Genomic DNA, 25,978 nt, shown 5'->3' with positions numbered 1-25,978 from the left:
TTTCATGCTGAAACAGTTTGGGGAGAAACAGGGGGAGGGGGGAGCTTTAAACTCTCCTCATTAAATGAAAGACTAAAAAGCAAGTACATACATATTACTATGGAGACAAGATGCTATAGAAACTGTTCATTTTAATTCTCCAAGTGACATAAATAGCAAAGCAGCTTGGATGCTCATAGTTTGCAAGTGGCATGGTATTTGGTTTAAAAAGTAAGATGAAAACATTAAATGATATTATCTAAGACTAAGACTTGTTTCCTTTTAGAATATTTGAATATTGGTAAAGAATTAATGGTTTAGAATTTTTAAATGATGAGAAAATTTTATGTTACTGTGATAGGAAAATGTTTTTATTAGAATTTCATTAGCAATACTTTAGTAAGAGACAATTATAGTATAAAATTCTCTTAATATTTCAGAATTTGTAAGGGCAAGAAACCCTTCAAAGGTGGATCCCAGTACACATGACTCCTGCCAGAAAATTAATTTTTTAGTGTTCTTTTAATATTCATTTTGAAGTTTGAAACTAATAGAAAAAAAATCTTGTTTCTCTTTAAACTCTTTGAGTTTGCAAGATAGAAGTGGTTAGTGGTTAGTCCCTCAGTTATAAGTGAATATTTCAATAGCTCTTTTGTAACTTTTAAAAGAAGTGTCCTTTACACTTTTATGGTTATTTCTAACATAAGGTAGCTCTTCTCCTCTTCTCATTCCCATTTCCCTACTTCCACTGATTCCTTGCTCTAATTATCCTCCCTCTCTTGCTTCTTCATTCTTCTGTTTCTCCAAGTAGATCCTTCATTGAAGAGCAGAAATGCTCAAACTTTCCCTGTTCTTAAAAACAACTCTCCTACTCCCCTTCTGCCACTAAAATTATCTTTTTGCTCTTTTCTTCTCTGTTATCTACTAAAACTAGGGTATTATCTCTGGAGTCACTTGAATTCAAACTCCATCACACATAAGCTGTAGGACCTGGGAAACCTTTCTTAACTTTACTATCTTGCCTTCTTTATTCATAAAAAGAGAATAACAGTATCTACCTCATAGGTTTATGTAAGGAAAAAATGATAACTAAGTTGATATACATTGAGCTGATATACATTGAGTTGAGCTTTTAGTATAGTGCCTGGATTGTAAGAATTGCTCAGTGAATTTTAGATGATTCTATTATTATTCACTGATAAAACTCCCCAAATAATTTATCTTTACCCTTACTTTCTCACCATTCTTTTTTAAACAACTATCTGTTTTTACCTTCATACCTTAAGCACTTTCTCCTAACCATCAAATCCTGTGATTTTGGCTCAGTCCTTTCCTCTCTACCCATTGATAGCTTCGGTGCCGTTAAGTATCTTCTTAAAGTTTCCCTTGTTGGGTTTCTCTGTCATGGCTTCTGTTCTTCTTGTGTGCCTTCCTCTTGTACTCTACTTTTTCCCTTTCCTCTGTCCCCTGATTTTGGTGTTCTTCTCCATTCTGTCCTTTGCCCTCTTCTTTTTCTACGTTTTCTTTCTTGGTAATTACAACTCCTCTTTTACCATCACCTTCTTCCATGGCCTTTCTCCTGAGTCCAGCTTTCTGATATATTTGGAAGTCCCTCAACACCTCAAATGTAGTATGACCACAACTAAACACTCTTTGATGTCTAAGCCAGGTCTTATTCTGTATTTTTCTATTTTTTTCTTTGTTTTTTGTTTTTTTGTTTTTTGGCCGTGCCTCACAGCATGTGGCATTTTAGTTCCCTGACCAGGGATCAAACCTGTGCCCCCTGCATTGGAAGTGCAGAGTCCTAACCACTGGACCACCAGGGAATTCCTGGATTTTTCTATTTCTATTAATAGTAGAACCAGATTCAAAATCTTAGTAATCTTTTGACTCTTTTCCTTTGTCTCCCACATCTTAAACAATTGCTAAGTCCAGTGTGTAATACTCCCAGTATGATTTCCTTTTACAAAGCCAAAAGCAGGCTTTTATTGACTGTTGCTGTCCAGAGTAACCTTCCCTTGAATTCTCCTATTAAGCTTGTTATTCCTTTCTTTCAAGGAAAACTTCATTACCCTTCATTCATCCCCACTCCACCTAATAGACTCCTGAACTGCCACTCGAGGCCCTTCGTGCTCTTAACTCATCTGGGCTTTCAAACTTTTATCTTCTTTTGCCCTTTGTGTACTCCTTCATTTCCTTGCACATCATCTAAACCAGATTTCTATATAAGCATCCATGTCTTTGCTTATACTTTCTTACATCTAGAAAGCATAAATATATATTTTAAAAGACTTACTAATGTTTAAGATACAGATAAATAGTATTTTAAAATATAGCTTTCCTGACAATAAGAATCCAAACTGTAAGAAGCTGTAAGGATCTAATCTGCCTTCATTACTATTTCTCTGATTTAAAAGTAATTATTGTCCTGAATGAGACCTTTCAAATATTTTTTCTTATGTAGATTCCTAGAATTCTTTCAGTATTGAATATACAAATCTAATATGAAATAAATAATGTCTTATTCTCTAATGTAATGGCATATATCAAGCATATAGTACTCATGTGATAAACTTTTCTCCTAATCAAATGCTTTTTTCTGCCTTGCATTTTATAATTGTATTTTTAAGGTTTACATTATATAGGCTTTTGTATTTTGTATAGGTTTCTTTTATTCTCACTGAGAGTGACTCTGTGGAGATAGCATTTCTAATTTCCCTTCCTTTTTTTCTTTATCCAGGGTTTTTTTCTCACAGTTTCCCCAGAGTCAGTTTTAAAAGTGGCTCACCATGCTTCTGAAAACAACAGAATTTTCACTTTGAATCTGTCTGCACCATTTATTAGTCAGATCTACAAGGAATCATTGATGAAAGTTATGCCTTATGTTGACATACTCTTTGGAAATGAGACGGTGAGTAATTTTTTTTTTAAAGTACCTGGTTGTTTTGGTTTCTCTTTGTGTATATGTTTAGAAATATATAAATAAAAACTGTGTACTTGAGAATTAAATAAAACTGCCTCAGCTTGGACCACTCTAACTCAGTATTTTTAGTATTTCCTTCAGAATATACTAATTTCTTACACAGTAAAAAATTAGTCTTTTAAAGGATTAAGTTATTCAGGTTTATAATTTACATGTAGTAAAATTCACTCTTCTTATACATTTCTGTGAGCTTTTGCAAATGCATACCTGTCATGTGACTGTGACCACAAGCAAGATAAAAAACATTTTCATAACATTTATCAGTCAACCCTTGCCCTCATCCTTAGCCCTTAACATCAACCTCAAATGACCTTAATTAAAAAGAAAATGAGGAGGAGCCTTAACAAAAATAAAAAGCATTGGAGAGCACACAGAAAACTCTTTAATAAGAGCTCACATTTGTAAAACATATGTAAAAAAGATGGAAAGCATTTATAGAACCAGGGAACAATGCTAAAAGTTTGGCAGAGACATTGAAGAATAGAAAAGAATAGAGGCCCAAGAATAATTAGGTTTGCAGAAAATGCTGATGATATCAAAATGGTCTTCATTGTTTAAAAAAACTCCAAAAGTACAGTCAACAGAAAAAGTAATTGGACTTCATCAAAATTAAAAACTTTTGTGCATCAAAGGACACTATCAGTAAAGTGAAAAAACAACCCATTGGTGGTAGAAAATAATTTGCAAATAATATATCGGTTCAGGGATTATTATCCAGAATATATATCTTAACAACTCAAATACATCTCAACAAGAAAAAAACAACCTAATCTAAAAATGGTCAAAGGACTTAAATATTTCTTCAAAGAAGATATATCAATACAGAGGGCCAATAAGCATGTGAAAAGATGCTCACCATCAGTAATCATTAGAGAAATGCTTATGAAACCAAAGTAAGATATTACTTGACACCCAGTAGGATGGCTGTTTTCAAAATAAAAAAATGGAAAATAACAAGTACTGGCAAGGATGTGGAGAAATGGGAACTCTTGTGCATAGCTGGTGGGAATGTAAAATGGTGCAGCTGCTGTGGAAAACAATTTGGTGGTTATTCATAAAGTTAAAAAGAGAATTATTACCATATGATCCAGCAATTCCACTTCTAGGTATAACCAAAAAACCTTCAAAGCAGGGATTCAAATGCTTTTACACCAATGTTTAGCAGCATTATTCACAATAGCCACAAGTTGGAAACAAACCAAATGTTCTTCAACAGATGAATAGATAGATAAAATCTGGTATATGCATACAATGGAATATTATTCAGCCTTTAAAAGGAATGAATTCTGATACATGGTACAATATGAATGAATCTTGAAAACATTATGTTAAGTGAAATAAGGCAGATACAAGCAGACACCTATTGGTTTTCCTATAAGGATTCCTCTGAAATGAAGTATCTGGAATAGAAAAACTCATAAAGAAGGACAGCAGAATAGTGGTTACTAGGCACTGGGGGGAAAGGGGAGTTGGGAGTTATTTAATGAGTACAAAGCTTCTATTTGGGATGAAAAAAAGTTCTGGAAATGGATAGTGGTGATGATTGCACAACATTGTGAATATATTTAATGTCAGTGAATTTAATACTTAAAATTGTTAAAGTGATAAAATTTTACTTTATGTATATTTTACCACAATTTAAAAAATTGATTGATTCTACAAATTGGTAAAGTTAAAGTTTGACTAGAACTTAGTACTGTATAGATTATTAAAGAAATTATTTTTCCCTACCTAAAAGAGGAAGTAGTAAAGTTACAGGCTACTACATGGCTACAAGTCATGGCAGGATAACTTTTTACTTTTTTGTATGATTGCTATTCATATGAATTCAACAGATATGTAGTACCTATTATGGCAGACCAATAAACAGTAAATGTGTAGTATATTTGAGATGATCTGTCATAATATGGATTATAGAATAATAAATATTGGATACAGGGCAATTAGATATATTTGATAGTTTACTGAACCAGTCTCAAAAAGTCCTCCAATAAATTAATAGATTTCTAGTGATATGCTTCAGTGTTTGCTCAAGTAAACTATCAGTGATTTAGATAAAGCTGTATTTGTAGATAATGCAATTGCACAGAATGTAAATAATGCAATACGTTAATAGATACCAAGTAAGTTGAATGTCAAAATGAGACTTTCAACAATTTTAATAGATTTGGAAATACCAGTTAAGTGATGAAATTTAATGAGGATAAATAAAAATGATACCATATTTGATTATAAAAAAGCAAATATGTTATTATGAGCTTTATCTCTTTAATCTCATATTTCATTGTTCTCCTTGAATACTCAAGTAATAATAAACTATCTTCGGTTCTCTAGGAAACAAGGGACATTTCATTTCTAAATTGCAATGAAGTGTGAAATATATTTCTCGGGGAATACATACAGGATTGCTTTGTCCTTCTCCCCCTCTTTCTCTCTCAAAAGAAAAAAACAAACAAAAAAAGAAAAAAAAACAAACAAATCTACTATGCTTAATATAAATTCTCAAAATATCAGCACTTAGCTAAAACCAAACACACTTGACTCTTATTTTCTACCTAGTGCCACTTTCCTTTTCATAGGATTGTGTACTACTAATGATGTTTTAAAGCTTTTCTGATAACCTCAGAAAGTATATTTAAAAAAAAGAAGAACTTGTCCACCAAGGCTATCTCTTCACAGATAATGAAGGACAGTGATCCTTGTGAGACAAGAAATAAATGAGATGAGCCCTATGATTAACCCAACGTATCACTTGAAGAGAATTTCTAGGCCATTGCACAGAGGAGAACCCACGTAGAGCTTGGCAGTCTCTTTGAATTGAAGAGATGGAGCTGGAAGTTCAGGAAATCTAACAGCTAGCCAGCTGGAGTTTGCAATTCATAGCACCCAAAAGGAAAGAGCTGCATAGAGAACACAGGAGATTTGCAGAGTCCCACCCAAGTCTTTCAGCTGAGTACTGATCAGCTGTGAGGAAACTAATGAAGGCTGGAAAAAGAACCACCTGAGAAGATACTAGGGAATAATCTTCAGAGTGCACAGAGAGCATGTAACCATTCTTATTCTACTAGCTAGAGTAGAGAACCTCATAATTCATGAGCTTCAGAGTGCTTAGAACACCATTGGGGCAAAATTAGTCTAGAGGAGGCTCCTTTTGTCCCTCCTAACAGTATTATCCCAATATGCATACAGTGCCCTGTATTGGGTTAAAGAAATTCCCTTCTATTGTTAGTAATCTGAGGGCTTTTTATCTGGAATGGATGTTGGATTTTGACATTCCCCCCCCCCAATTTTAGCAAATTCAATCCAGTAATAGGATAATTCATCATGACCAGGACTGTAGGGTTGGTTTACCAATCAATATAATTCACCTTTGTAAAAATAAAAAAGATCACCATCTTAATAGACACAGAAAAAAACCTATGTCAGAATCCAACATCCATTCCTGATAAAAAGCACTCAGAGTACTAAGAATAGAATGGAACTTCTTCAACCCAATACAGGACATCCACAAAAAATGTACAGCTAATATCATACTTAATGATTAAAAACTGAATACTTTCCTCTAAGATCAGGGACAAAGCAAGGATGTTCACTCTTTCCACTTTTATTCAGCATTGTACTGGAGGTTCTAGTCAGGGCTAATAAGGTATGAAAATCATCGAGATTAGAAAGGAAGAAGAAAAACTGTCTCTGTTACTAAACACCATGCTCATCTTTGTAGAAAAATCCTTTGAAATCTACAAAGAGCTATTACAAATAAAAATGAGTTTAGCAAGGTTGTGGGATACAAGATAAACACAAAAACCAATTGCATTTCTATATAGTAGCAGCAAACACGCAGAAATTGAAATTTAAAATTACTATTTCCATTACTATGAAAAGATATAACGTACTTTGGGATAAATCTAATAAAAGAGATACAAAACCTGTATACTGAACACTATAAAACATTGTTGAGAAAAATTAAAGGACTAAGTAAATGGAGAGAGAGGGCATGTGCATGGATTTTAACTCTATTGTGAAGATGTCAGGTCTCAAATTGGTCTTTGGATTCAACATAATTTAATTTAAAATTCCAACAGGTTTTTTGTTTGTTCATTTTCTAGAAGTCAACAAGCATATTCTAAAATTAATATGGAAAAACACTGGACTACAATAGTCAAACCAACTTTGAAAAAAAAAATCAGAGGACCTACACTACATGGTGTCAGGACTTATAAAGCTACAGTAGTCAATACAGTGTGGCATTGGCCTGAAGATAGGCAAATAGATCCATGGAACAGAGGAGATAGTACAGAAATAGATCAACTGTTGATTCTTTAACAAAATTTCAGTAGCAATCCTGTAAATAATAGTCTTTTTAACAAATTATGCTATAGCAATTGAATATCCATATCCAAAAAAGCAAAACTTCAGCCCATACAATATGCAACAACTATTCAGGTGTCCAACATTAAAAAGTATGACCATACGAGATATTTGCACGAGTTGCTAGAACTGTCATACACTGCTGGTGAGAATGCAAAATGGTACAACTACTTTGAAAAATAGTTTTCCAGTTTCTTACAAAGTTATATATAACCCACCATATGACCTAGCTATCCCCCCGCAAGAGAAATGAAAGTATATGTACATATAAACACATACACAAATGCTTATAGGAATTTTTTTTTTTTTTTTTTTTTTGCGGTATGTGGGCCTCTCATTGTTGTGGTCTCTCCCGTTGCGAAGCACAGGCTCTGGACGCGCAGGCTCAGCAGCCATGGCTCACGGGCCCAGCCGCTCCGCGGCATGTGGGATCTTCCCGGACTGGGGCACGAACCCGTGTCCCCTGCATCGGCAGGCGGACTCTCAACCACTGCGCCACCAGGGAAGCCCAGGAATTTTTATTTGTAACATCCAAAGTCTAGAAACAACTCAGTGTCCATCAGCTGGCGACGCGATAAGCAAACTGTGGTATATCCATACTCTAGAATACTAGTCCATAAAAGAAATGAAGTATTTATACATGCACCAACATGGATGAATGGCAGAATATTTATATTTATATAAATTTATATATATAAATATATTATAATGGCAAATATTTCTATTCTGGCATCTCAAAAAGCTGCCCGACAAAAAGTACATTCTGTGTAACTCCATTTAGATTAAATTCTAGAGAATTCAAACTGTAGTGACAGAAAGCAGATTCATGGTTGCCTGGGAAGGAGCTGTGCTGTGAGGCAGTGATCACAAATGGACGTAACAAAACTTTTGGAAGTAATGAATGTGTTCCTTATCTTGATTGTGGCTGTAGTTTCAGGACTTTATGCATGTGTCAAAACTTATCTAATTAGATACTTTAATTTGTGCAGATCATTATATGTGAATATACCTTATAAAGCTTTTTTGAAAGAATACGTACTGTATGATTCCATTTACATAAGTTTAAAAATGGGGAAAATTAGAGTTCATATAAAAAGCTCTAAAGAACCAATGTTAAGTGAAGCCATGAGGGACTTCCCTTCTGGTCCGTAGAAAGTACTGTTGACCTGTGAAAACCACAGGGGGTTGGGTTGCCATCTCTAAAGGCAATAAAAATTCTGCATATAATTTATAGTCGGCTCCCTGTACTCATGGTTCCACTGCACCTGAGGTTCCAACCAATGGCAGATCCTGTAGTTCTGTAGTATTTACTGTTGAAAAAAATCTGCATATAAGTGGACACGTGCAGTTCAAACTGGTGTTGTTCAAAGGTCAACTGTGCTCAGTTTTTGTTAGGTAGTGTTGAAGATGTTCTTAGCAGTATTGTTATTATTCCTCTCTTAAGTTTCACTTAACTAACTTGCTTGAATAACATGCACTCTCCATTCCCTTGATAAAACATAATAAGTAGTGCCAAGTGAATAAGGAAAAACTATTACACTATTAGGCTATTCTCTGATAGACTAACTTCTCTTCCTACAAATTTGCTTTTAATTATTATATAATCTGATAAAGTAGAATAGAGTGCAAATAGAGTGAGAATTAGTTTAATGAATTAAGTTTAGGTACAAAACTCAGTAAAGACAAATTGCTTTAAAAAGTTGTTCTTGAATTAGGTGTGGGCATGAAAAGTTTTAAAGATTAAAGGAAGAAGAAACTATAAATATCTGCACTCAGGAGTACTCCATAGAAGTCTTCAAATTTTGACTCTCCTTTAAAGAAACTAAAAGTGAAATTCATAAACCATGAATTATGGATCTGATTCTATAAGAAAGGCTCTAGAATATCAGTCAGCATACACACATTAAAAGTCTTGACCCTACTTTAAATATTAGCAAATGATATATCATTATATATTAATAAAATGTTTATAGACTTTTTAAACTAAATTTTAAAAATTTAATCAATTTGCTTATTAGCTAACTACTGTTCCTTCCATTTCCTCATACGTAAAGTGAAGGATTTGTGTAGAAATACTTGATATTTTAAATTTTTTCTTAGAGCCTAAAAATGTTTTTTACAAAAACTGTGAATTCATTTTTCTCAGATGTTCTAATAGTCAGTAACACTGACCAATTTTACTATAAATCAGCAAGTCCTTGTTCTGAAATCTAAAATAATATAATCCCAAACATTAATTTTAGCTAGTTATTCTTTTCATTGTTAACAGGCTCAACTGTAATGCCTTACAAGCTAGATTTTTTTTTTTCTCTTCTTTCACCCCTACTGTTTCTTTTCTCTGTTTGATTTGCCCAGGGAAAACGGGATTCTTCTCTAAGGATTATCTGAAAATATTTGGTTGAGCTCATTCTGAAACAAAGTAGAAGTATTCACAGGAATACCGATACTCCATTAATATGATAAAAACAAAGTATAAATTATTAACTGATGTGATTTACTTTTTTCTTTCTTTTATCACAGTAAAAAATATATAACAAAATTTACTATTTTTGAGTGTATAATTCATCGGCTTTAAGTACACTGACAGTGTTATGCAACCATCACCACTGTCTATTCACAGAACTTCTTTATCTTTCCAAAACAGTAGCTTTGTACCCATTCAACAATAACAGCTAATTCCCCTTTTCCCCCAGTGTCTGATAACCACTATTTTACTGGCTTTCTCTGTGAATTTGCCTATTCTAGGTACCTCAAAAAGTAACATCACACAATAGTTGTCTGTCTAGCTTATTTCACTGAAGATAATGTTTTCAGGGTTCGTCCATGTTGTAGCATGTATCAGAGTTTCCCCTTTGTTTATCCATTCATCCATTGATGGATATTCAGTTTGTTTTTACCTTTGACTTTTGTTAATAATGCTGCTGCTGCTGGTATACAAGTATCTGTTCAAGTCCCTGCTTTCAGGTTTTTTAGGTATGTAGAAGTGGCATTGCTGGATCATATGGTAATAATCCTCTTTTTAACTTTTTGAGGAACCACCAAATTGTTTTCCACAGCAGCTGCACCATTTTACGATTCCCACCAGCAATGCACAAGGGTTCCTATTTCTCTACATCCTTGCTAACACTTGCTATTTTCCATTTTTTTGGCAATAACCATCCTAAGGGGTGTAATGTAGCATCTCATTCGGATTTTGATTTGTGTGACTTACTTTTAACTGAGATTCAGAAATGCATAGTGATAAATTTTCATGTTGGCTCAATTAAAAATTCTTGGTAACCTGTTAAATTGCATTTTATACTTTTAAACTACACATCTGAATTTATTGGTTGTCCTTGTTAAAGTAGTTTTGAAACTACCATAATATATAAATTATTTAAATGTTACATTGTATTTTTAATTTGTTTCTGACATCTTCAAAGTTGAAAGCATTTCCCTTCTGTGACAACCATTTGTTACCTAGACAACCGTTTGTTACCTAGACTCAGCTTAAAAAAGGACATTCTACATGCAGGTAATTATATTCATTGATGCCTGCTAATGCAGTCTGCTTTGTAGTCATAATCTAGCAGTACATGACTAAAGAACTTGATTATTCTTGTTTTTCATTTTTATTAAATTAAGAACATTTTTTGAATAGTGTCATTTTGCAAATGGTTCTTAAGAGTAATACTTTTCAAGGCTCCATAATGACTAGATAATTAACCTGCCAGGATTAAGTACACTCAACTTTGCTTCAGGATACTTAACTCTCAAACAAGGTCAATTATCTCATGATAATAACTGCTTTGTCAAGAGTTACCACTTAATTCCACAGTGAAACGTCACATTACCGGTACAATGCGCTTTAAGATAGAGTTTAAACAGTAAAATACAGCTTGAAAATTGGGCAGAAGAATTCAGTTTAATTATTTCATACATATTAAGGATGCTACATTTTAGATAAAACTCTCCCACATAGACCTAGTGTTTGAATCTCACAGATGATTTCTGTTTATAAAGATTATGTTTATAATCTGTTTCATCCATCCTTCTGCTGGCATTATTCCCACATTGTACATTTTCTTGCAGGGAAATCCATTTTAAACCTATTGATCCTACAGAGGATTCAGTATGATAAAAACCTCTAGTGCAAACTAGGAAAATTGAAATTACTGTCTCTTTCCTAAGTGATGATATAACTTTTTAAAAAAATATCTACCTTATCAATGAATGAATTACAAAGCAATATACAAAATTCTGCAGTTTTGTTGTTGTTGTTTCTGTTGTGGCTGAGTAGCTCTTAAATCATATTAGGATAGTGATGTATAGCCAAAAACAGGAATGCTACGTGATGCATCGGGACATTCTGAAAGAAACGTATAATTGGCTTTAATTACTTGAATCCATGTTTTCTAAACCTGAGTAATGGCTGTGTCTCCTTATAAGAAAACCCTGATCATCTTTTTACCAAAGCAGATGGATTAGGTTAACTTTTTCTTCTTTTACATAGTTTGCTGGGAGAGGAGGGGGACATTTATTGATATTTATTGTTTACACTGTTAAATCCTTAATCTTTCTAATAGCCATTGATTCTTTTTAAAATAACGATATAAAAATTAATAATTGGAAAACAGCAATAGTGCTTTAATTGTAAATAACCTTTGGTAAACTCTGTCTTATCTGAAATAGTCTGTCAGTGTTCTATACAAAGATGTCATTTGCTGTTTCACTATGAAAATCTGTGCAAATCTTTAAATTATGTGCACCGAATATAATAAGTCCTATGAATGCATACATCTTCATCCAGATAGTCTCTCTTTGGTTAGGAGACTTACTGTTCTTTATAAAGGTATTATTTTTAATTATGGGAAAAGCTTCCTTTTTCTCTCAAGTCTGTACATTTTATCCTCAGGGAATTCCTTTTTTATTTGTTACATCTTTTTGCTAAATCTAATTCCTTAGGATACATGATTTCCAAACATTTTCAGAGAGGCAGGCTGTCACCAGATCCATATTCTGACAGTAGAAGAGATGGTCTTTTCTTTCCTCATATCAAGGTGTTTCCAACATGAATGTGGGGAATAGGGCTATACCTAAAATGGTAGTTCTACCTTGTAATTATACAAAAGTGCCTAGTTTCTTCCAAGGAAAGATAGAAGCCACCTTCCTGAGACTCTTCTTATAGATCTTTCCATTCCTCTATCTTTACTATAAGCAAACAAAGTGAGAGGAGCCTATGATACAGATAAAAATCTAAGGTTGTTATAAGATCAATCCAGGAAAGTGGGAAATGATGTTTCAGAGAAGATACGTAACCCCTTCAAAAAAAATTAAAACTTATGGTGCTCATATAAAATTCTGATGTATTTTCTGCTAAGGATAATTAAATTTCAATTAAGATAGGGCTGTGGCATTGTAAGATTGCTGCTTAGCTCCTGGATTCAACTTTCTCCTTTGGGTCTTTCTGATATATTTTACTCACCTGGAAAAAAAAAAATGAGATTCACTGTAGCACAAGGGAGTCTTCTAATGTCAGTGGCATGTTGTAAAGATGTGCTGTGGGAAGGATTTGGAAAGAGCCAAAGGCTATTTAACTATAAGCTTTGTGCATCTCTTCCTTCCTTTCTACTTAACTCTCTCCTTTTCTCTTCCAGTCCCCACCAACATACCCTTCCTTTCTTACTCCCTTCATCTCCCTCCCCTTACCAAGCTACATTGCCTCTCTAAAGATGAAACATTTTCAAATCATTCCCAAACTCATCATTGGTTTAAAAAAAACAAAAAAAAACCCTTTAATTTGAAATGGTTTGAATTGCTATGGAGATAATCGTATTTTATGTAGATGTCTTTCTGTGTTATTCAGTATTTCAATTACTCTTTTTATTTGAATGTTTTAGATACTGTACTATAAATTTGTGACTATTTTAGTATTATTTGTCTAGTATGCCATGATATAAAGGTAATGAGTTAATATTTAAACTTTCTATTTAATGAATTTTAAAATTTTATTACTATAATTATAATGAAATTGACTTATGCTTGTAAATACAAACTAAATTTATATGACAGAAGAAGGATCCCAGGACTATATTTAGAAAATCCGTTTTTTGACTCAGCTTGAATTTTTCTGTGCCTTTCTTCTTTGACATTAGGAGGATAATTGGTATATTTTAAATAGGTTTTATAGATTAGTTAATAGTATTTTATCAATAGTAATTTCCTAGCTTTGATGATTCTAAAATAGTTATGTAAATGTCCACATTTGGAATACTCCTAACCTCCTTTTTCTGATCCAGATCCAATCCAGGATCTCAGTTATCATTTACTTACCATGTTTCCTTAGTTTCTTTAATCTGGAGAAATTTCTTAGTATTTCTTTGTCTTTTATGACTATTACACTTTTGAAAAGTACAGGCCAGTTATTTTGTATTGTATGGAAGATCCTTCGATGTAGGATTAATTGATATTTTTTCATAATTCTTTTTGACAAGAATACCTCGAAATGCTGTTGTCTTTTTTCATACATTATATCAAGACATCAGCTTGTCTCATTACTGACGATATTGACTTTGATCACTTGGTTAAAAACATGTTGATCCAGTGTACGCACTTTAAAGTTACCATTTTTCCCTTTTAATTTAATTAATAATTATCTTGGGAAATATTTACAAGAGATTATGTACATATTTTGTGTTTTCAATGTACTTTTACCCACTACTTTTAGCATTCACTGATAATTCTTGCCTCCAGCACTTACTGCATGTTTACCAAATGATGATTTTTCTATTCCCATCATTTCTTCTACATTTTAAAAATATTTTTTTTTATTATTTTTTTCTTTTATTTTTGGCTGCATTGGCTCTTAGTTGCAGCACACGGCCTCTTCGTTGCAGTGCACAGGCTTCTCTCTAGTTGTGGTGCTTGGGCTCCAGAGTGTGTGGGCTCTGTAGTTGCAGCACGTGGGCTCTCTAGTTGTGGCACAGGGCTTAGTAGTTGTGGTATGTGGGCTTAGTTGCCCCGCAGCATGTGGGATCTTAGTTCCCCAACGAGGGATCAAACCGGCATCCCCTGCATTGCAAGACGGATTTTTAACCACCGGACCACCAGGGAAGTCCCTCTTACATTTATTAATTGGAATTCTGTGTAAGAAAGAAATGCTCCCTCTCTGCTTATTAATTTATTTGTTTATATCAGTATAATTTATGGATATTTATTCTATGGGCTATAATCCTTTTAAAATCATTAATTGTTTCTCCATTTATCTCACTTTTGGCCATTAGGAGCTCCCTCATCTTGGCTCCTCTGTTCTTTTGGCACACCCTGATTAATTTTTTAGCACTTCTTTACTTTCTGGCACCACAAGTTGTTCCAAGTTCATCTTGTATTTTTGCCTGTCTCAGCCCTGGAATCATCGGTTTCTTCTTAGAGTTCTGGTTCCTTGAAGACTGGTTTATTAGAAATTGTACTTAGAAACCAAGAGCTGGGAACTAGGTGTGCTCAGTACTACTGGGTATCTTCTGGGCCGTCTCAGCAAACAGACCTAAGAAATATATGTGTGTGTGTGTATACACACACACACACACACACACTTTTATATTTGTCTGTCTACCTACCTACCTGGCTATATTTGTATTAAAAATCATGAGGCTGAAAGGAAAACTCAGATTGCAATCCAGCATCACAAGGTTAAATCTAAACTTCCTTCTTTCCTTATTCATATTTCCTTTCCTTGGCAGTAAGACCTGGCTTTCATTACCTGCAATTTAATGACTCATTTGCTCAAATCTAAAATACCTATAGTTTCAGAACTGCAAAACACCCTTAGGAGAAGGTGAGTGTATTTTGTATGCGGGAGGGACATGAATTAGGGGCTAGAAGACGGACTATGATAGACATCCTATAAAATATTCCCCTTTGATCCCTTTCTACTGGTATTTATGATCTCATGTAGTCCTCTCTTTATGACTGTGGGGCTGGAGCTAGTAACTTATAACAAATAGAATATGGCAAAAGTGATGACATGTCATTTCCAAAACTAGATTACAGAAGTTCTGTGACTTCTGTCTCATTTTCCCTCTCTTGCTCACTTTCTCTTGGAGCCCCCATTCTTTTTTTTTTTTTAAGATTTTTTGATGATAGACCATTTTTCAAGTCTTTACTGAATTTGTTACAATATTGCTTCTGTTTTATGTTTTGTTGTTTTGGCCCCGAGGCATGTGGGATCTTAGCTCCCTGACCAGGGATCATACCCGCACCCCTTGCATTGGAAGGTGAAGTCTTAACCACTGGACCACCAGGGAAGTCCCTGGAGCCTTCACTCTTGGGAAAGCAAGCTGCCATGCTTTGAGTTACCCTAAAGAGAGGCTCATATGTCAAGAACTGATGTCCCCAAATCAGTAGCCAATGAGGACCTGAGAGTTACATGAATGAGCATAAATGAACTCAGAAGCAAATGTTCCCTTAATCAAACATAAGATGACTGTAGACCTGGCCTATACTTCATTAGCAGCCTTGTGAAAGACCTTGATTAAGAGGCACCTAGCAAAACCATGCCTAGATTCCTGACCTTTAGAAACTATGAGATACTAAGTGTTTGTTGTTTTAACTCACTAAGTTTTGGAGTAATTTATCATGCAATAATAGATACTTGCTGAGAAAAACATATTTATGAACTAGAATTCAGTATTTGTGTACAGTTTTTTTTTTAAGCATGTGACACATTTACATGGTTCTAAACATAAGAACTATACAAAAAAATTTCCTCGGAAGTGTCCCAGGACCTCTTCTCTCTCTCCTTCTTTCTTCCTTTATTTCTTCCCACCTACCCTGTAGAAAATCGGACTCAAATTCCTATATTTCTCTTAGCACAGATTACCAGCAGAATGTATATTTTTTCATATCTCCTTCTTTGTTACATGAAATATAGCACACTGTAGGTTCTCTTTGCACTTAGTTTTTTGTTTTTTGGGTTGTTTTTTTTTTTTTTTTTTTTGCGGTACGCGAGCCTCTCACTGCTGTGGCCTCTCCCGCTGTGGAGCAGGCTCAGCGGCCATGGCTCACGGGCCCAGCCACTCCGCGGCATGTGGGATCTTCCCGGACCAGGGCATGAACCCGTGTCCCCTGCATTGGCAGGCGGACTCTCAACCACTACGCCACCAGGGAAGCCCTTTTGGGGTTTTTGTTTGTTTGTTTTGCTTAAATATATCTTAGAAATGTTTGTTTGTTTGTTTTGCTTAAATATATCTTAGAAGTCATTCCATAAAAGCTCATAGAGATCTTTCTCATCTTTTTCATTGCTGTATTTACCCAACTATGTGAATGTACCATAGTTTATTCAATCACCCTCTTGTTATGGACATGTAGGTTATTTACAGTATTTTGCAGTTAAAAACAGTCTTTCAGTAAATAACTTTGTGCATGAATCTTTTTATGTTGTTAGAGGTATTGCTTCAGAGTAACTTCCTAGAGGTAGGATTGTTGGGTCACAGAATAAGTGCATGTGTAGTTTTGTTAGATACTGCCAAATTCCTCTCCAAGAAAGATACAACAGCATTATATGTGAATGTTTTCATTCCCAACAGCAGTATATGTGAATTTTTTTCTAATGGGGTTATTTTAATGTTTGGATATTAACTATTCTTAAGGCACTGCCATCAAATAGAATTCATTAGAAGTGTCAAATTCTAGCCTTATTTTAAAAACTTGGTTGCTGCAAAAATTAAACTGAATTAAGACTATAACATGATTCAGCACCTATCAGCTGATTCATTTTAGCACAGGAAAAATAATCTAAAAAATAAAAAGGGCTTGCCTGGTGGCGCAGTGGTTGAGAGTCCACTTGCCGATGCAGGGAACACAGGTTCGTGGCCCACTCCGGGAAGATCCCACATGCCGCGGAGCGGCTGGGCCCATGAGCCATGGCCGCTGAGCCTGCACGTCCGGAGCCTGTGCTCTGCAACAGGAGAGGCCACAACAGTGAGAGGCCCGTGTACCACAAAAAAAAAATTAAAAAATTAAAAATAAAACAGTGTCATTTTTTAAGGCATAGACTATAAAGACTTCCATCTCATTTTTGCTTGTTTGTCTAAAATCATTCAATGAATATGAATGAATCCTCATCTTACAGTTTTATTTTCTGATCATATATATATATATATATATATTTTTTTTTTTTTTTTTTTTTTTTTTTTTTTTTTGTGGTACGCGGGCCTCTCACTGTTGTGGCCTCTCCCGTTGCGGAGCACAGGCTCCGGACACGCAGGCTCAGCGGCCATGGATCATGGGCCCAGCCGCTCCGCAGCATGTGGGATCCTCCCAGACCAGGGCACAAACCCATGTCCCCTGCATCGGCAGGCAGACTCTCAACCACTGAGCCACCTGGGAAGCCCCACTTAGTCTTTTTTAAATTTGATTTTTTGATATTTTGTGTGTAATTATAAGACATTTTTTCTTAATACTTACATTGTTTAGTAATTACTTGTTAATGTATTTTCTCTTACACTAATGTGTTCCTTCACAGCAGACTTCCGTTCATTATTATAATCCTACTGCCTAACAAATAATATGTATTTATTAAACATTCAATAAATGAATGAATGAGTTTTTTCCTTTGCTGGGAGAGTTTGAGCCTTTGCAAATTACAGAGAATAGTTGTCTTTTTAAATATGATTGTACTGCTTAATCACCACGTTTGATCTTAGAAAGATTTAGGATTTAAAATTTGATCTTAAATCTGAATCCACCAAACTAAACTTTGTAACTATTTTAGACTGTATCTAACACATTTAAAATATTTTTAGGTACTATAATATTGTCCTTCAGTTTGACCACGATTTATTGAGAGCATATTCTATATCAGGCACTGTGTTCTACATCTGCATTCTAAAATCTTTTTAGAATGTTAACACTGCTGTTACGCGGTCACTCACTTATCACCATCTTTTTCCTCTCAACTTTTTTCAAAATAAGAATCTGCAATGTGTTTTCACGTATGGAGTTCAGGTCCGGCTTAGAGGTCCCTGTTCATGTGAATCGTTTTAAGAGCCTCAATTTTGTGGTAACCCTGTACTAATTTCACAAGCCCAGGGGACCCTGGTTTCCATCAAAAGTATTTTGTCAGCTCTCTTACTCTCTGGTTTCAATCCATACTGTAGAGAACGGTGACTAGGGAACTGAAACTTCAGCTCCCTCTTTTCACATTTCGCTATCTAAAAAACAGAAGATTTAAACCTATTGTCTTTTCCTATAGTCAAGAGATGATTGGTTCCTCCTATTTTCAATTCCTTTTCCTTGGAAGGGTGTCCTAATGTTCTTTCTAAAATATGAATGCTCATAGGATTAATGTTAGATATTTTTAAGCCAAATAGGTATGCTGTCCCCATGACTGTTGTTATAATGTTAAATTACTATTTCTTTTGAACGTTATATAATGAATAATACATTATTACTTGTGGTTGGTAATAATGTATTATTATACATTATTACCGATGTGTGTTTTCAGTAACTGACCTGAATAAAACTAAATATTAAGCATGGAAATATTAGTTAATAGAGTGGATATTAGTACTAATTTATTCATGTTACTACTAATTATTCATATTAAGTTAGAATTCTTAATTTCACAAGTAGAGTTCTTTTATTACATCATCAAGCCAACTAAGGTTGATAGTTTATACAAAATTAATTTTTTACAACATGGGGAAACAGGTTTTTCTCTCAGCATGGTATTAATTTTAAAATGACCACTACGAGCAGAAGCAAGATAAACTACAATCCTGCAGCCTGTGGAATAAAAACCACATTCACAGAATGATAGAGATGAAAAGGCAGAGGGCTATGTACCAGATGAAGGAACAAGATAAAATCCGAGAAAAACAGCTAAATGAAGTGGAGATAGGCAACCTTCCAAAAAAGAATTCAGAATAATGGTAGTGAAGATGATCCAGGACCCCGGAAAAAGAATAGAAGCAAAGGGGCTTCCCTGGTGGCGCAGTGGTTGAGAGTCCGCCTGCCGATGCAGGGGACGCGGGTTCGTGCCCCGGTCCGGGAGGATCCCATATGCCACGGAGCAGCTGGGCCCATGAGCCGTGGCCACTGAGCCTGCGCGTCCGGAGCCTGTGCTCCACAATGGGAGAGGCCACAACAGTGAGAGGCCCGTGTAACGCAAAAAAAAAAAAAAAAAAAAAGAATAGAAGCAAAGATCGAGAAGATGCAAGAAATGTTTAACAAAGATCTAGAAGAATTAAAGAACAAACAAACAGAGATGCACAATACAATAGCTGAAATGAAAACTACACTAGAGGAAATCAGTAGCAGAATAACTGAGGCAGAACGGATTAGTGACCCGCAAGACAGAATGGTGGAATTCACTGCTGCAGAACAGAATAAAGAAAAAACAATGAAAAGAAATGAAAACAGCCTAAGAGACCTCTGGGACAACATTAAATGCAACAACATTCGCATTATAGTGGTCTGAGAAGGAGAAGAGAAAGGACCCGAGAAAATATTTGAAGAGATTATAGTCAAAAACTTCCCTAACATGGGAAAGGAACTAGCCACCCAAGTCCAGGAAGTACAGAGAGTCCCAGGCAGGATAAACCAAAGGAGAAACATGCTGAGACAGATAGTAATCAAGATGGCAAAAAGTAAAGACAAAGAAAAATTATTGAAAGCAGCAACGAAAAAAACGACAAATAACATACAAGGGAACTCCCATAGATTAACAGCTGATTTCTCAACAGGAACTCTACAGCCAGAAGGGAGTGGCATGACATATTTAAAGTGATGAAAGGGTGGAACCTAAAACCATGATTACTCTACCCAGCAAGGATCTCATTCAGATTCGATGCAGAAATCAAAAGCTTTACAGACAAGCAAAAGCTAAGAGAGTTCGGCACCACCAAACCAGGTCTACAACAAATGCTAAAGGAACTTCTCTAAGTGGGAAACACAAGAGAAGAAAAGGACCTACAAAACCAAACCCAAAACAATTAAGAAAATGGTCATAGGAACATACATATCGATAATTACCTTAAACATGAATGGATTAAATGCTCCAACCTAAAGACACAGGCTTACTGAATGGATACAAAAATAAGACCCATATATATGCTGTCTACAAGAGACGCACTTCAGACCTAGGGACACATACAGACTGAAACTGAGGGGATGGAAAAAGATATTCCATGCAAATGGAAATCAAAAGAAAGCTGGAGTAGCAATACTCATATCAGATAAAATGGACTTTAAAATAAAGAATGTTACAAGAGACAAGGAAGGACATTACATAATGATCAAGGGATCAATCCAAGAAGAAAATATAACAATTATAAATATATATGCACCCAACATAGGAGCACCTCAAACATAAGGCAACTGCTAATAGCTATAAAAGAGGAAATCGACAGTAACACGATAATAGTGGGGGACTTTAACACCCCACTTACACCAATGGACAGACCATCCAAACAAAATTACTAAGGAAACAAAAACTTTAAATGACACAGTAGACCAGATAGGTTTAATTGATATTTATAGGAAGTTCCATCCAAAAACAGCAGATTACACTTTCTTCTCAAGTGCACACGGAACATTCTCCAGGAGAGATCACATCTTGGGTCACAAATCAAGCCTCAGTAAGCTTAAGAAAATTGAAATCATATCAAGCAACGTTTCTGACCACAATGCTATGAGATTAGAAATCAATTACAGGGAAAAAAAGCATAAAAAACACAACCACATGGAGGCTAAACAATACGTTACTAAATAACCAAGAGATCACTGAAGAAATCAAAGAGGAAATCAAAAAATACCTAGAGACAAATGACAATGAAAACACGACGATCAAAACCTATGAGATGCAGCAAAAGCAGTTCTAAGAGGGAAGTTTATAAGCTATACAAGCGTACCTCAAGAAACAAGAAAAATCTTAAATAAACAATCTAACCTTACACCTAAATGAACTAGAGAAAGAAGAACAAACAAAACCCAAAGTTAGCAGAAGGAGAGAAATCATAAAGATCAGAGCAGAATTAAATGAAATAGAAACAAAGAAAACAATAGCAAAGATCAATAAAACTAAAAGCTGGTTCTTTGAGAAGTTAAACAAAATTCATAAACCATTAACCAGACTCATCAAGAAAAAGAGGGGAGCTTCCCTGGTGGCGCAGTGGTTGGGAGTCTGCCTGCCGATGCAGGGGACGCGGGTTCGTGCCCCGGTCTGGGAGGATCCCACATGCCGCGGAGCAGCTGGGCCCATGAGCCATGGCCGCTGAGCCTGCAAGTCTGGAGCCTGTGCTCTGCAACGGGAGAGGCCACAGCGGTGAGAGGCCCGTGTTAAAAAAAAAAAAGAAAAGAAAAAGAGGGAGAGGACTCAAATCAATAAAATCAGAAATGAAGAAGGAGAAGTTACAACCAACAAAGAAAAAGAGGGGAGCTTCCCTGGTGGCGCAGTGGTTGGGAGTCTGCCTGCCGATGCAGGGGACGCGGGTTCGTGCCCCGGTCTGGGAGGATCCCACATGCCGCGGAGCAGCTGGGCCCATGAGCCATGGCCGCTGAGCCTGCAAGTCTGGAGCCTGTGCTCTGCAACGGGAGAGGCCACAGCGGTGAGAGGCCCGTGTTAAAAAAAAAAAAGAAAAGAAAAAGAGGGAGAGGACTCAAATCAATAAAATCAGAAATGAAGAAGGAGAAGTTACAACCAACACCGTAGAAATACAAAGCATCCTAAGAGACTACTACAAACAACTCTGTGCCAATAAAACGGACAAGCTGGAAGAAATGGAGAAATTCTTAGAAAGGTATAACCTTCCAAGGCTGAACCAGGAAGAAATAGAAAATATGAAGAGACCAATCACAAGTAATGAAATTGAAACTGTGATTTAAAATCTTCCAACAAACAAAAGTCCAGGACCAGATGACTTCACAGGTGAATTTTATCAAACATTTAGAGAAGAGCTAACACCTATCCTTCTCAAACTCTTCCAAAAAATTGCAGAGGAAGGAACACTCCCAAACTCATTCTATGAGGCCACCATCACCCTGATACCAAAACCAGACAAAGATACTACAAAAAAAGAAAATTACAGACCAATATCACTGATGAATATAGATGCAAAAATCCTCAACAAAATACTAGCAAACAGAATCCAACAACACACTGAAAGGATCATACACCATGATTAAGTGGGATTTATCGCAGGGATGCAAGGATTCTTCAATATATACAAATCAATCAACATGATACACCATATTAACAAATTGAAGAATAAAAACCATATGATCATCTCAATAGATGCAGAAAAAGCTTTTGACAACACCCATTTATGATAAAGACTCTCCAGAAAGTGGGCATAGAGGGAACCTATCTCAACATAACAAAGGCCATATACGACAAACCCACAGCAAACATCATTCTCAATGGTGAAAAACTGAAAGCATTTCCTCTCAGATCAGGAACAAGACAAGGATGCCCACTCTCACCACTATTATTCAACATAGCTTTGGAAGTCCTAGCCACAGCAATCAGAGAAGAAAAAGAAACAAAAGGAATACAAATTGGAAAAGAAGAAGTAAAACTGTCACTGTTTGCAGATGACATGATACTATGCATAGAGAATCCTAAAGATGCCACCAGAAAACTACTAGAGCTAATCAATAAATTTGGTAAAGTTGCAGGATACAAAATTAATGCACAGAAATCTCTTGCATTCCTATACACTAATGATGAAAAGTCTGAAAGAGAAATTAAGGAAACACTCCCATTTACCATTGCAACAAAAAGAATAAAATGCCTAGGAATAACCTACCTAGGGAGATAAAAGATCTGTATGCAGAAAACTATAAGACACTGATGAAAGAAATTAAGGATGATACCAACAGATGGAGAGATATACCATGTTCTTGGATTGTAAGAATCAATATTGTGAAAATGACTATACTACCCAAAGCAATCTACCGATTCAACGCAATCCCTATCAAATTACCAAAGGCATTTTTTACAAAACTAGAACAAAAAATTTTAAAATTTGTATGGAGACACAAAAGACCCTGAATAGCCAAAGTGGTCTGAGGGAAAAATACAGAGCTGGAGGAATCAGACTCCCTGACTTCAGACTATACTTGATTACTACAGAAATCAAGACAATATGGTACTGGCACAGAAACAGAAATATAGATCAATGGAACAAGATACAAAGCCTGGGGATAAACCCACGCCCCTATGGTCAACTAATCTATGACAAAGGAGGCAAGGATATACAGTGGAGAAAAGACCATCTCTTCAATAACTGGTGCTGGGGAAACTGGACAGCTACATATAAAAGAATGAAATTAGAACACTCCCTAACACCATACCCAAAAATAAACTCAAAATGGATTAGAGACATAAATGTAAGACCGGACATTATGAAACTCCTAGAGGAAAACATAGGAAGAACACTCTTTGACATAAATATCAGCACGATCTTTTTTGATCCACCTCCTAGAGTAATGGAAATAAAAACAAAAATAAACAAACAGGACCTAATGAAACTTCAAAGCTTTTGCACAGCAAAGGAAACCATAAACAAGACCAAAAGACAACCCTCAGAATGGGAGAAAATATTTGCAAATGAATCAACAGACGAAGGATCTCCAAAATATATAAACAGCTCATGCAGCTCAGTATTAAAAACACAAACAACCCAATCCAAAAATGGGCAGAAGACCTAAATAGACATTTCTCCAAAGAAGACATACACATGGCCAAGAAGCACATGAAAAGCTGCTCAACATCACTAATTATTAGAGAAATGCAAATCAAAACTACAATGAGGTATCACCTCACACCAGTTAGAATGGGCATCATCAGAAAATCTGCAAACAACGAATTCTGGAGAGGGTGTTGAAAAGGAAACCCTCTTGCACTGTTGGTGGGAATGTAAGTTGATACAGCCACTATGGAGAACAGTGTGGAGTTTCCTTAAAAAACTAAAAATAGGGTTCCCTGGTGGCACAGTGGTTGAGAGTCCGCCTGCCGATGCAGGGGACACAGGTTTGTGCCCCGGTCTGGGAAGATCCCACATGCCACGGAGTGGCTAGGCCCGTGAGCCATGGCCGCTGAGCCTGCGCGTCCGGAGCCTGTGCTCCGCAATGGGAGAGGCCACAACAGTGAGAGGCCCAAGTACCGCAAAAAAAAAAAGAAAAAAAAAAACTAAAAATCAAATTACTGTATGACCCAGCAATCCCACTACTGGGCATATACCCAGAGAAAACCATAATTCAAAAAGACACATGCCCCCCAATGTTCATGGCAGCACTGTTTACAATAGCCAGGTCATGGAAGCAACCTAAATGCCCATCGACAGACAAATGGATAAAGAAGATGTGGTACATATATACAATGGAATATTACTCAGCCATTAAAAGGGACAAAATTGGGTCACTTGTAGAGACGTGGATGTATCTAGAGACTGTCATACAGAATGAAGTAAGTCAGAAAGAGAAAAATAAATATAGTATATTAACGCATATATGTGGAACCTAGAAAAATGGTACAGATGAACTAGTTTGAAGGGCAGGAATTGAGACACTGATGTAGAGAACAAACGTATGGACACCAAGGGGAGAAAGCGGCAGCAGGTGGGGGTGGGGGTGTGATGAATTGGGAGATTGTGATTGACATGTATACACTGATGTGTATAAAATGGATGACTAATATGAACCTGCTGTATAAAAAAAAAGAAGAAAGGAAAAAAAATAAAGCAACATGTCTGCTGTAAATACATACATACATACATACATACATACATACATACATACATACATACATACATACATACATACATACATACATACATACATACATAACCAACCAAGCAACCAACCAAGCAACCAACCTCTTCAGTTTTTGCATCTTTCAGGAGGGAAATTCTGATTAGGAGGTAAATTCAGTTTACTCCTTCATAATCAAATTTCACATTTGTTATGCTAAACTGAAAGTTTACATTTGTTGATGTGTTGAACCCCAAAATGCACCACAAGAAATACCACAAAATTAATTAGTAGAACTTCTGTTTGTTGCTCAGGACGTTTAGATCAGCTACAAAATAAGTGAAAAGATATAAACCTACCAAGCAGTGTTGTCACAACTGAACAGTACTTGGTACTGTTTTTCAAATAGCAAATGGAAGAAGTGGAATATTTAGGAAAGGGGAAGATTTAAGAGAGGCCTTTTAAACTGTGATTTTTTTTTTTTTTTTTTTTTTTTTTTTTTTTGCGGTATGCGGGCCTCTCACTGTTGTGGCCTCTCCCGTTTTGGAGCACAGGCTCCGGACGCGCAGGCTCAGTGGCCATGGCTCACGGGCCCAGCCTCTCCATGGTATGTGGGATCCTCCCAGACTGCGGCACGAACCCGTGTCCCCTGCATGGGCAGGCAGACTCTCAACCACTGCGCCACCAGGGAAGCCCTTAAATTGTGATTTTAATGCATTAATTACTGTGTGGCAAAAGCATCGGAAGAGTTAGGCTTTTTCTAGAAATATTTTTATCTCTATTTGTCTGGCTACTCTCAGTTAGATTTATACTGAGTTCTGGATTTTGTTTCTTTTTCTTTTCTAAGCCATCAGAAAAATACTCCTAAGATGTCACTGATTTAGTTATCAGATTCCCTTTATCTCTTGTATAGTAGGT

At 35.8% G+C, this 25,978-nt stretch overlaps 1 protein-coding gene across 4 annotated transcripts in view; it reads left to right on the top strand.

Moving 5' to 3' along the window:
• ADK (adenosine kinase) overlaps nt 1–25,978 on the top strand; it is a 509,588-nt gene that overhangs the window by 359,187 nt on the left and 124,423 nt on the right. For all 4 annotated transcript variants that reach the window (XM_081244849.1, XM_081244846.1, XM_081244848.1 and 1 more), the window contains exon 7: nt 2,720–2,890. In XM_081244849.1, the coding sequence (XP_081100975.1) occupies nt 2,720–2,890 (171 nt within the window). The remainder of the gene's footprint in view (nt 1–2,719; nt 2,891–25,978) is intronic.

This window comes from Mesoplodon bidens (genome assembly GCF_964165515.1).
Source record: "Mesoplodon bidens genome assembly, chromosome: 1".
In the NCBI taxonomy this organism is placed as follows: Eukaryota; Metazoa; Chordata; class Mammalia; order Artiodactyla; family Ziphiidae; genus Mesoplodon; species Mesoplodon bidens.
Note: the sequence above shows the minus strand (reverse complement) of the source record. Positions and strands in the feature narration are given on the sequence as shown.